The 12,179-nt window shown below is 54.0% G+C and overlaps 1 protein-coding gene across 1 annotated transcript; it reads right to left on the reverse strand.

Moving 5' to 3' along the window:
- Positions 1–6,176: 6,176 nt before the first annotated feature.
- NPPC (natriuretic peptide C) lies at positions 6,177–10,464 on the reverse strand. The gene is made up of 3 exons (XM_063077958.1): positions 10,321–10,464; positions 9,545–9,861; positions 6,177–6,387 (listed from the first exon to the last, which is right to left on the reverse strand). The coding sequence occupies exons 1-2, from the start codon at positions 10,408–10,410 to the stop codon at positions 9,565–9,567; spliced, it is 387 nt and encodes a 128-aa protein (XP_062934028.1). The 5' UTR covers positions 10,411–10,464; the 3' UTR covers positions 6,177–6,387; positions 9,545–9,564.
- Positions 10,465–12,179: the final 1,715 nt, after the last annotated feature.

Here is a 12,179-nt window from a genome sequence, read left to right on the forward strand (position 1 = left end):
TCTCTTCTGAAGGAGCCTGAAGTTATGATTTGTGATTTCAATTTTGATAATAATATAAATGTGTGTTTAATAATTTTTACAAAAAACCTTGAGGAACCACTAACAGAATTAAAAACAGGATGTCTACTTTCCAAATCACTGCAGAAGATAAAAGCAAGCAGAACGGTCTACAGAAAAAAATTTAAGAAGGAACAAAAGAATGAAAGAAGAGAAGCTTAAAAACAGAAAATCAAAATTAAGATGAAGATGTTGGCCCAAGCATAAGAAATAGTGTAAACAATCTAGGTCTCCTTCTTAAGCGGCAAAAGTTCTCAAATTACATATATTTTAATCTGATGCATTATTTAAAAAAATCTAGATTTTAAAACATACACACACAAAAGGGGAAAGAATCAAAGCTTGGGCAAAGATATCAAGCACCAATAAAAATACATAAGACTGATAATGTTCACATCAGAGACAATAGAATTTTCAAGGAAGTGCGTGCTACAGAAGGAAGGAACTCCGTAAGTGAAGGCAACTCCATATCAGTGCAGGCATGACTTCTGCTTGGTTTCTTCCAGGCACTTCCTTCCCCCCTCAAAGTCAGGCATGGCCAAGTCTCTTATTTTGGTCTACTAAACGTGAGTGTAAGCCTCACATGTCACATCTGGGTAGAAACCCTGGATTGTGTGACCTTTGGCATGCTCTCTTTCCCCACGTTGATTTGGGGGTGCACCACTGGGCCATCATGGGGACGAGGTGCCTGGAGGGTTGCCCACACCCACAGCAGACTTTGTCTGAGCAAAAAACAAATCAGTATTTTAAGCCGCAGAGATTTGGGGGTTGTCTTTTACAGCAGCATAACCTCACATATCCTGTTTAATACATACCGAATCTTTATGTACTGAATAACTACTACATAACTATTAAAATATAAGGATAAATAGGAAAAACAAAACAGTGCATTTTTCCAACATCATTATAAGTCTTCAGGGAATCAAAACCAGGGTCAGAAGATTTGGCTGGCCATAGTCATACAAAAGGTAAATTGTTAAATATTTACAAAACTTCAAACTGTATACATCTTACTTTTGAAGTAGCCATGTACCATTTACAAAATTGATTAAAATATAAGAATCAATAATTTAATAAGGCAGAAAGTATATAAGCACTGAACCCAACCTCAATAATGTGAATTAAGCAAAAATTAAATTCCACTTGTTAGGAAAAAAAAAAAGTCAACAGACTATTTAGAATATAAGAAAAGTGAGAATGCTGAATATTAAAAGTTTGGGATGTGGATACAGACATACTCAGAAATAAGTGTGTAATTAAGCATTTAGAAAAAGTACAGAAAAATGTGAAGGAAACTAATATAAATAACATTAAGTAATAAATATATATATATGCAAAAACAAACATTAGAAAATAGCAAAATTATATGATTAATTTAAGAGCTTGTATTTTTATTCAAAAATAAAGTTAATGAAATAGTTGAACTTTTTAAATAGTTGTGTTCCTCACAAATCTGAATGTAATTTATTAAACATTTCCTGGCTCCAGAGCTGTTTTTGGAGGGGGCTACATGCAGGAGGCATCGAGGCAGACTGACAGCACTCCAAAGCGAGACCAGCAGACAGTGTAAAGCCAGCATCAGGAGGAACCGACACTAAGAAGGTGCCTGAGAGTGATCCGCTGACCCGGCCTCACCTTATGGCCTACGGACCCAGTGCCTCCGTGAGGACTGAGCAAGCAGCATCCACTCTCCACTCTCTGGGTCTCCACTCACAGCCCCCGGCTCTGTGCCACCCGGAAGCTGGCCAGCTGTCCTTCTGACCTTGGCGATGCTCCCAGAGACAGGGAGGCTGTGTTCCTGCCATTTCTGATCAACTGCCATTTTCCCAACATCTTACTCCAATTAAGTACAGATTGCAAATCTCAAAATTAACCAGGTAAGATGTGACATTCACATACACCTTCAGGATATGTAGAGAACAGAGCTCTGAGATATATCTGTGGAAGGATCTAGAAGAAAGTTTCAGCACACTGTGGTGCTTTCTAGGTAGAATGCAGGAGGATGTAGTCTCTATGAATCAGGAGCTAAAATGAAAAGGCAAGAGTGAGATCAAAAGGGAACGAAATGAGATGAAAGGGGGGAAATCAGATACGGAAAACTTACAAAGAAATGAAAAATGCAGTACTGAGCTCAAGGCCGCATCGAGACAGTTAAGAACAGAACTGGTGCAGTGGGAGTTCGAATCAGGGATGTGCGAACAGACTGAAATTCTAGAACGGGACTGAGAGTAGACCATAGGGGTGGGGGTGGGGACAGGGAAGTCTCTCTGTGCTGGGGTGAGGGGGGCTGGTCTCCGGCCGGTCGGCCATGGGGGGAAACTGACTGGGACTTACTGGGCACCCTTTCTGCATCTGTCCAGGGCCTGGACCAGGATAGGATAGAGAGCATCAGGCAATCTGCCACCAGAGAGCAGACACTGTTGACTGGCACTTCCTGGGGCGGGGAGGTGGGGACCAGTGACCCACCAGACAAGCCCAGTAAAGCTATGAATGTGGGGCCACTCCCAGAATCGGAGCTGCCTGTTACACTTCTGATCCAGTCACTCCTGTGTCTCCAGCCATCAAGGCAAGGAACTGCCTCTAGGGAGGTGATGTCAGCCCCTGCACCTGCTGCCAGGCCTCGGCCCTGCGGGAAAGGTGCTGGACCCCGCGCCTCAACACAAGGCCGCCTTGTGCTGGTGATTCCCTTTGCCTCCTGTCACCAGCCTGCCTGGCAGGCTGACACCTGCAGGTCACATTACCCTTGCTCCCTTGCTGGCTGGCCTCTGGGTGGGTTTAGCCAATTGGAGGCACTGGCAGGAGGCTAGAGAGGAGGGGAGAGAGAAGGTGGGGTATTTCTCCCTCATTCAGCCCTGCTTTAGTGATACATTCCTGCAGAAGCTCCTGCCCATGGCACAGCTCCTGCTGAATGAGCCTCCACCCAGTTCCCATGCAGGGGACAGCCAAGAGGAGAAACTGGCTGCCCACTGGGCGCTCCCTCTCAGTGCTCACACCTCTAGAAAATTCACCTCATTAAAGCCTCTTCATGTCAACCATCTGAGTCAGATTCCATTTCTGTTGGGACCCTGAAGGTTGCTTCCTCCCCCCTTATCGGCCCTAACTCAGGGTGGGAGCTGCTCAATGTGCCCCCTACCCCCACTGCCTGGTCTGAGAGCTCTTCCTAAGGCTCTGATCCCCCCCAGAGGCCCCCAGCTCATGTGCAGTCCCATCTCCCACCCCACTTGGGGTCACAGCTATCACGGGAGGATCCCCTACTAGTGCAGTGGGGGGAAGGCAGGCTGCTGCAAGCACTTGACTGGCCATGGGCTGGGTGGCACTGCTCTGTCTCCGTGGTAGGTGCCCTGCCTCTGTGCCAGCTCTCAGAATATGAGGGGACTTCCAAAAGCTCATGGAAAGATTTGTATTATCTTTTAATTCTATTTCTCCATGAACTTTTGGAAGTCCCCTAGTAATGCCCTCAAATGGGCTTGGTAGGCTGGGCCTTTCCTCCAGGCATGCTTGGGAGCTCAAGGTGGGGCTCCTGGGCCTTGTCCTGCCAGGCCAGGCTTTCACATGTCAACAGCTACAGCAGCAGGGGCCAGGCAGGCTGAAGACTCCTCCCCATTGCCCACCCTGACTCCCCTAACAGTGAACACGTTAGCCAAAGGAATGGCTTCCTCTGGGACCCCTGAGGCCTTCCAGAACCTGAAATTCTCTTTGCTTCTGCTGTACACTGGTCTGCCCAACCCAGCTAGCTGTCTGCAGAGGTGTCCACCCTGTATGAGAGGACTGGGATTCCAGCGAGTGCCATTCCTGGGGCCATTTCTACAAGTTGATCCTGGCTGTCATTGTCACTACAAGTGGGAGAGAAGCTGCAGGTCCTCCAGCAGCTTGGAGATGAGATGCTGTGGTGAGGACAGAGGCCAGGACAAAGACCGGAGGGCTGGAAACTCTTGGGTAACACCACCTGGGTAATCTCTGGAGGTTTCAAAACACTTCCTGTTCTTATTGAGTATTTGTCAATCCTTTCTGGCTTTCCAGCAGAAATCCCTCACTGAGATGATGCGTCCCAGTCGCTGCTGAGGAGGAAGTCTCAGGACTTCGAGTTTAGATCTAAAGGGAGGACTGACTGTCGGGCAGTATCCCGAGCCAGCACCTGGGGAGGGCTGAAGTTGGCAGCAGAGGGTTGTGCCCGGCATGTCGTTTGCGAGCTAACACACAGGCTGAGAGCTACTGAAGAGGACAGCTCCTGCAGCTTGGGCCTGAGAGTCCCTATGAACCCAGGGGCTGTCCATAGGGAAACCTTCAGCTTCTGGTGGCAGCTCCCTAGATCCCAGAATTTGTCATCCCTTCTGTCTCTGCGCTTTGAGAAGAGGCATGGGCCTCACCAGCAGCAAAGCCCACAGTGTAAGCGCCTGCCTCCCCCTGCTCTCTCCCGGTTCTGCTGCACCCCCTGCGGAAGGGGGTCTATACCGCCTGCCAGCATGGTGAGCTGAGGCACTGGCGAGGCCTGAGTGCTGGGGTCCCCCTGCCCCTGACTCAGGCACCCGACCGTTGAGCCACCATGGCAGGAGTGAGACAGGAAAGCAGCCACGTCCTGAGCTCAGTGAGTTTGTCCCGAGAAGGGGAAACTGGAAACATCCCTGCAGCACGGGCGGGAGTTGAGGGGGTAGGAAGGGCCCTAATCTTCCCCAGCTGGAACACATCTTAAAAGCTGGTCACTGCATGTTGGCACCCACCTACCTAAGAACCTGCTGCTGGAGGGCCACTTGGGGACAAAGGTCACCCAGCTCAGGTGCCAGCAGAAAGACCAGGCGCTACCAAATACCACTCCCCCCCCGCCCACCCCAGTGACCATTTCCTTCTGGAACTCTTTCACTGGGCCACACCGCTCCCAGTTCCTCAGAGTGGGTGCCCACATCCTACCTGATGCAACCAGCCCGGGAGGCTCTTTACGTCCCTGCTCTCCCCTATCTGGGGACAGATGACAGGAAAGGCTGCACTAGATGTCACCAAACCAAGGATGTAGTGAGATTACCTCGGGATTTTTAAAAAGTTTCCTGCTGGTTTCAGGAAAGGAGATTCTAATCTAAATTATGTTCATAAATTCTATATTATATTCATAATTTCACATTCAAGCCTCCGTGGGGCATAGGAACTGTAATTGTTAGTGGCTTCAAGTGAAAAGAAAAACCTTTGCCCCTCACAAAGCACACCACCCTGTACGAATATGAAATGTGATGATGGCTTCCCCCTGAGGTCCTGGGCCTCAGGCCCTCGCTGAGCGCGGCTTTCATGTGAGGTGGAAACTGCCCGCACCACGCTTTGTGAGCAGCTCTAGAAAACAGTTGCTGAGACTCGTGAGGGGACCTGACCAATACTGCAAGATGTGCCGAAACCTTCTCAATCTCCCTGAGACAGACAGAGGGCAAGCTTTCAGCTATTTCTTCCCCTAATAACAGAGAGAAGGTGGAGCAGAATTCAGAGAACCCTAAGTCAGCTGAATTCAATTTTAATTTAATTCACGACATCTGACTTTCCAGCTGTCAGGGGCTTGAGCAGAGCTTCCTGACCTGGCAGAGCTAGTCAAAATCAGTTGGGACAAAACCTTGTGGCCAATCCTATCCTGGGAGACTAAGATTCAGTAGATGGAGGGCGGGGTTATGGGGGCAGGGGACAGGGGGACAGGAATATGTATTTTTACCAAGCTCCCCAGGGGATTCTGATACAAATACATCCAGAATTGGGAACCTGGCTGTGAGATCTGTTTGGAAGCAAATGCCTGTCTTCACATTCTCCCTCTGCCTCAGGCTATTTCCTAAAAAAATAAATGCAAAAGGAAATAAAGACAGTTTTCAAGATGTTCATGGAATGACTTTTTTTTTACATTTTTCAACTAGTTAGGACAAAAACATTACAATGATTGACTTCTTTCGTTTAGTTACATAAATAAAATTTTTATAAATATCTCTTTATAAACAATATAAATAGCTTTACAACATAAATACATTTATGCATGACATGAATTTACAAACAGCAATGTCTTACAGCTGGTTTTGTCAGTCTCTTAAAAACTGTCCCTTGTCATCAAGTCGGTGTAGGTGTGTGTTTCATGTATATAATATATATATAATATATAACTTTTTATTTTTCGTTTTCAAAAAAAAAACCCAAACAATAAAATCATATTCCCCTCCCCAAATAATAATAAAACAGCTGGTGTTGTGTATTCCCAGTACCAGGGAAAAAAAAAAAAAGAAATGTAAAAGCCACATTGCGTTGGAGGTGTTTCCAGATGCTGGAGGCTGATGACCAACGATGACCTCAGCATGGTGGAGCAAGTTCCCAATCCTGAAACACAGTGGACACAGGACACTCAGTTCTGCCCCTTTAGCTGAGAAAGTCCAGCCTGCAGGGCAGTTCTAGAACCTTCCTCCCTTTTCCCACAGCAGCATGAGGCAATGTCCCTTTGCCCTGCTGGTGTGACAAGGCCTTCCTGTAGAAGGGAAGGGGCCTGCTACTCCCTCTTCCCAGGCCCTCGTCTTCTGCCCTGGCACTTGCTGCGCCAGCACAGGTGGAACCAGCATGCCCGCCAGCCCTGCTCCTTCCCCTCAGTCTAACTACAGCTCTTGTCTGTCCTGTGCACTTGGGGCTGCACAGAGAGGGAGAGAATGGAAAATCCCCCCATCCCTTTTTTGCTACAACACAGACCTTCAGTTGGGTGCTTGCCTCTGCTTTGTGTGTCTGGGTGACCATAGAGTGAAAGAGAAGAAAAACATCTGAGGAGTCAGGGATTCTGGGCTCAAATCCCAGCTCTGACGTGGCCTCCCCGGACGGCCCTGGGCAGCTTTGAGTATCGCTTTCCTCACCCATAAAATGGGATAATAACCACCTCCCAGGGCTCGCTCTAAGATTCAACAGGGTCCACATATTGGGCATCAGCAGTGTCTGGGTCACCATTGCCACTCAGTAAACAGCACTTCCCTCCCTCGCTGGGGATGGAGGGGTGGGTGTCTGGGTCCATGGTCCCCTTCAGAAGCAGAGGAAATGGTGTCTCACACCAGCCCTAGGGAAATGAACAGTCACGCTGGGTTTGGTGGGTTGAGAGTTGTCGTTAACTTGTTGAGGGCTGACTCAGTCCCTGCTAATGGGAGTGTGGGTGCTCCAGGGCCCGAGGAAGGTGTCCCTCTGAGAGCATGCACAGAGGGACCCCGGGCCTGAATGACTTGGTGAATTCTTCCCCAACTCCCTGTTCCAGCTGTTCCATGTGTTTAAACAGATGACAGATGTCTGTGATGTTCCTGGAGCCCAGGGGCAGAGTGTTCATTCAGGTATCAGCCATACCCCTTCTCTGTTATTAGCATTTTGTAATGGAGACCTATAACCATCAGCGACAGTCATTATGGCAGTGCTTACAGCTGAAGTCAATCCCTGATTGAAGAAAGGGTCACAACCTCAGAAGAGTTTTCAGTAATGTGAAAAGTCTAAGCTGTCTTTCTCTTTTAAGCCCAGACAGTGACATATTCTGGGCATCTCCACCAGGAGACTGCAGGAACAGGAGGGGTGTTCCACTCTCTCATTGGATGGGGGGTGGTGAGGGTGGGCTCAAGAAGGCTAAGGATATCGGAGGTGAGTGTCCATTGATGCTACAAGAACCTCCCGGAGCATGATGAGCTCCCCTGCTCAAAGGGGTGGAGTCTCAGCCACCTGGATTCCTCCAACGCAGCATTTTGTACCACCCATCTGGCCCCACCTGGTGCCCAGACAACCATGCCCCAAACAAGGCACCTATGGGGACGTTCGTTCCGGGCACTAATCCATAGAAATCTAATTAACCTTTGTTTAGATTCTAAAGTTTGAGCTTGGTACTTAAATCACAAACTGAAAATTTGAGGCCTCGACTCCCATCTCTTTGTTGTTTAGACGGGAGAAAAGAGAGCAAAGACATTACAATGGGAGTTACCAAAGGCTGGCCCCCAAGGGTCAGAATGATTTCTCTCCCTGCAGGGGAGAGTCAAGATCACAGACAAACGAAGCCTCTGTAGAATTGGGGAAAAGCACACATCTGGCTGCAGAGAGAGGAAGGGGGCCAGGTAAAACCTAGGGCAGGTGGGAGAGACTGTGAGCTGCAGTGTGCAGGTTTCTCTGGTCATTGACAAATATTTCTCAGAGCCCCACGGAGGGTGCTGTGGATCCCAGATCACCTTAGGACAGCCTCTGGCCTTTAAGTTGCTCATGAGTTAATATGGGGAGGTGAATAGGTTCACACACAACTGTACCTTGGGTGAAAAAGTGTTCTGTGCTGTAAAAAGGGCTGAGGCAATGTGTTGGGGGGGGGTGCTCTTGTTTCCTGCTGGGGGAAGACCTTGGACACTGACAAGGCTTTTTGGGTGGAGAGAGTAGCCTCCCCATGGCCTGGGGTGGGACAGGGTGTGGGACCAGCAACAGCTGCAGCTGGGCTGGAGGGAAGGCTAGGAAGCAGCAGGAACCCATCCTGCACGGGAATGCCAGTGTCAGAGGCTGGGATGTTGTGACTCCACGGTGGGCAGCCGGAATGGTGAGGAGGGGAGAACAGCAGTGAGGATCTTTGCAGCAGTAAATTGCCACCATGCGGCACCTGGCAGGGGCTGACGGGCGGGGCACAGGTTTCCAGCCCTGGTGGAGAGAGAGGAGGCCACGCCAGAAAAAGGGAGCCCAGAGCATGGTGAGTGTGGGGGACAGGGTTGGTAAGGAACCTATTTTGCTACATGTCAAGTTCAAGGTCTGATCAAAAATATAAGATTTATTTTAGTCTCTTCCTTTCCCTGCCCTGAAATAGTGCTGCAAACACCGAGAGTCGCCCCTGGAGCCACAGAGCTGCAGCATCAGGACCCTGGACAGACCAGTTTGCCTACAGGCCAGGTTTAGAGAAGGAGCAAGAATCAGAGTGCCCCAGGCAGGAGAGCTCCCTGCTGATGCCAACTGAGGGCTATTCTCTCTACTGGGAGGGGGCAGATATTTCTCCAGGTCTGTCCCACTTCAGGGCCAGGAGGCTGTCCTTACCACTTGGCTGCACCGCACACAGTGGCTGGCAGATAAACTTACCCCGGGCTTGTGGGTTCGCCTTTCCTCCTCTGCTCCCACGGACCCTTGGTCTCCCATTCATTACCGCCCACCTCCATTGTCCAGTTGAGGTCAATGCTGCTAGTTCGCCTATGGCCCGGGGGTGGGTGGGACCCCACCAAGCCTGCTTCTGCTTCTCCAGAGGAAGCCGGGTGGGTTCATCCCGGCCGAGCCATTTCTGACCCAGCCAAAGTTCCCTGACCACTTTATCCTTCACTTTCTCCATCTGTAAAATGGGAGGATAAATGCCGGCGACGGGCAAATGCCTAGCTTACACTCGATCCCACGCAGGGGTCGCCTGGCTCCCCTCCAAAGGCTGGCTGGGAGGCGGAAGGGTCCCCGAGCCCGGGGATCAGCGGGGAAGCGGCCTGCGGGCGCGCCCGCGGCCAGGGTGGGTGGTACTCACCGCCGCCAGGGGTCGCCGCACTAGCATCCCAGGCCGCTCATGGAGCCGATCCGGTCCAGCTTGAGGCCGAAGCAGCCCTTGGACAAGCCCTTCTTATTCTTATTGCCCCCTTTGTATTTGCGCGCGTTGGGGTGCTCGTGCAGAAGGCGGGCCCACGCCGCCCGAGACTTGGTGTCCACGCGCAGGTCCCGGAGCAGTCGCGACCGGTCGCCCTTGACATTGGCGCCACTGCCCCCGGGAGTCTTGTCGCCCTTCTTCTGACCGCCGCCCGCAGCCTGGGGCTCGGCCAGCTCCTCCCCCGGCGGGGTTCGCGGGACCTGTCCAAGAAACGAATGGGCAGCTGAAGGCACGCTCGGCTGCAGCGCAGGGGACTTGGCGGGGCCCCTGAAGCTCCAGCCCGACGCGCACGCCTGAGCGGGGTGTCCCTTCCGAGCCCTGCGGGCCCCCACCGATGCCGGACCTCCCGGCCGCGCATCCACCTGCCACGCCGCCGCCGTCCTCCGCTCCTTGGGGAAGCCCCTGCCCTCCCCTCCTTCGCCACTTGCCGGCTGGCCGGTCTGGGGCAGGGGGCTTGCGCATGTGTCGACGTTCTCCCGAGGCTAGGGGAGTAGACCCCCCGGTCCGGGCTTCAAGGGCTCCTCGGCTCGCACCCGCGCGGGTCTCGGGGGTGAGGGCCGCCCTCCCGTGCTCTTTGCTCCCTCCTGCGCGCCGCCTGCGCCCAGGCCCCCAGCCTCTCACGCCCCTCAAAGGCCCGGCGTCCCCGCGACAGCACCTACCTTCGGCGGCGCCCCGGGCTTGGCTTCGGAGGGCCGGAGCGAGAGTAGCGTGAGCAGCAGGGCGCAGGCCAGCAGCCGGGAGAGGTGCATGGTGCCGGCGGGGTCGAGGGGCGCAGACCGGCGGCAGCGAGGGCGCGCGGGCCACCGGGCAGACGGGCAGCGGGTGCGGAGCGGGCTGGCCGGGCTGCCGGGCGAGCGCGGGTCCCAGTGCTGCGCGGCGCCGGCTGGGTGCGCTCTGAGCCCGCGGCTCCGCTCGCGCCTTTATAATCCAACCTGCCGCTGATGTCATCCTCCCGCCCACCCGGCCGCCCCGGCCAATGGCACCGCGCACGCGGCCGCGCCGAGGGCCGGGAGGGGGCCGCGGGGGCTCCCCCTCCGCCCCCACCCTCATCCCACCCCCGAGGGATCCCGCGGCTAGGCGGGCTCACTCCGGGTTGCACTCGGACCTGCCAAGCGGCGCGCGAGGAAACTCCATTTGCAGCGCGCGCGCGCCCTGGCATGTCAAGCGTGGGTGCACTTGGTGGCCTGGGCACTCGCCTGGTCCTCAGCACACGCCCTCTACCTGGAAGGGACCCGCATCCCTCCGTGCAGGTGCAAAAGCAGGCTCAGAGGAATTAAGTCACTTACCCAAAGTCACACGGCCAGAAAGTTGGCGCTGCCCGAAGTGCACGCAGATCTGCCTTCTTGCCAAACTCTTCCCTGGGCACCTGACAGGCGCGTCCCGGCGTTGCGGCTCCACCCTTGAACCTGCTCGCCAGGGCGGGAGCGCAGACCGCACCGACGCCGTTCGGTTGGGGAGGCAGAGGATGCGGCTGGGGGTCCAGGCGGGAGGCGCAGGAGAGCGGGGTTCGCTCGGGCCGCAGCGGGGAGCGCAGGGCTTCTCGGCGGAGAGTGCAAGCGTTTCGCCCGCCGTGTGTTTCGAGCGCGAGACTAGAGCGAGGGAGGCTGCGAGATCAGGCCCAAATACCGATGGCCCGTGCGTATGTGCGGTGGCACCATGTGCCCTCCACCGTGGCTCAGCCCGGGTCGGCCGCGCAGAGCGTCCCAGGACCTGAGCCGGCGGGTGGCCTGCGTGGACCAGTGCGCGCCTGACCCGCCCGCGCCCGCGCGAGGATCCGTGGCCTGGGAAGGAGCTTTACGCAGCAGCCCCAAGACTAGGGTGGCCTCCGTGAGCCCTCACACGTGGTCACCTTCGTTCTTTTGGCCGAAGAGAGGTCGTGTCGAGACACGACCCTGTGTCCCCGATGTTCACGACCCCTTCTCCTTGAGCTGGGCGTCTTGGTCCCTCGGACTCTGGGGAGTTCCCCCGCTGTGGGCCGCGGAGGGGAAGAGCCGGGAAATCCAAGAGCAGAGTGAGGTGCAGGAACCTATGATCCCCCTGCCACGGAGCAGAACGCAGGCTAGAGAGGGTCGTCGCCACACGGGAGCGGTGGCGGTCCCCAGGCGTGAAGACGACCCCGCGGGAGGCGACCGCCCACATGAGATTTTGAGGGGGGGGGAGGGAGCTGCGCCTGAGGCGGAGAACGGCTGGAGTCTAGGGGGGCAGGGAGAACTAAGTGACCCGTTGTGGCTCTCACAGCGGAGCCTGCTGTCCTGTCAGCCCTGTCTGCCCCTTCCCACCCTGGCACCCTGAGTCGGGTTCCTGATCTTCAGGAAGATCCAGACATCAGCAGGGCATCGTTTGTCAGTTCTGGCGAGTCGACTCACCACCTCCATGCAGCCCCCCTGGTTGTCTCCCCACATGAACGCCCATGGAGTGGCACCACGTTTTCATGTGAGAAGAAAGGAAGAGGAGCAAGAAGGAGGGAGGCGTGTCCAGGTGGGCTGCGGAGGTTCCTTCTTTCTGCCTACAGGACCAA

This window comes from Cynocephalus volans, chromosome 1 (genome assembly GCF_027409185.1).
Source record: "Cynocephalus volans isolate mCynVol1 chromosome 1, mCynVol1.pri, whole genome shotgun sequence".
Classification (NCBI taxonomy): Eukaryota; Metazoa; Chordata; class Mammalia; order Dermoptera; family Cynocephalidae; genus Cynocephalus; species Cynocephalus volans.

What these genes read in the sequence shown, in the direction of transcription:
- NPPC (XM_063077958.1), bottom strand. Translation starts at nt 10,410, where the DNA reads ATGCACCTCTCCCGGCTGCTGGCCTGCGCCCTGCTGCTCACGCTACTC. An exon ending in AGCCCGGGGCGCCGCCGAAG is followed by an intron (nt 9,862 to 10,320) that starts GTAGGTGCTGTC and finishes TTTCTTGGACAG; the next exon opens with GTCCCGCGAACCCCGCCGGG.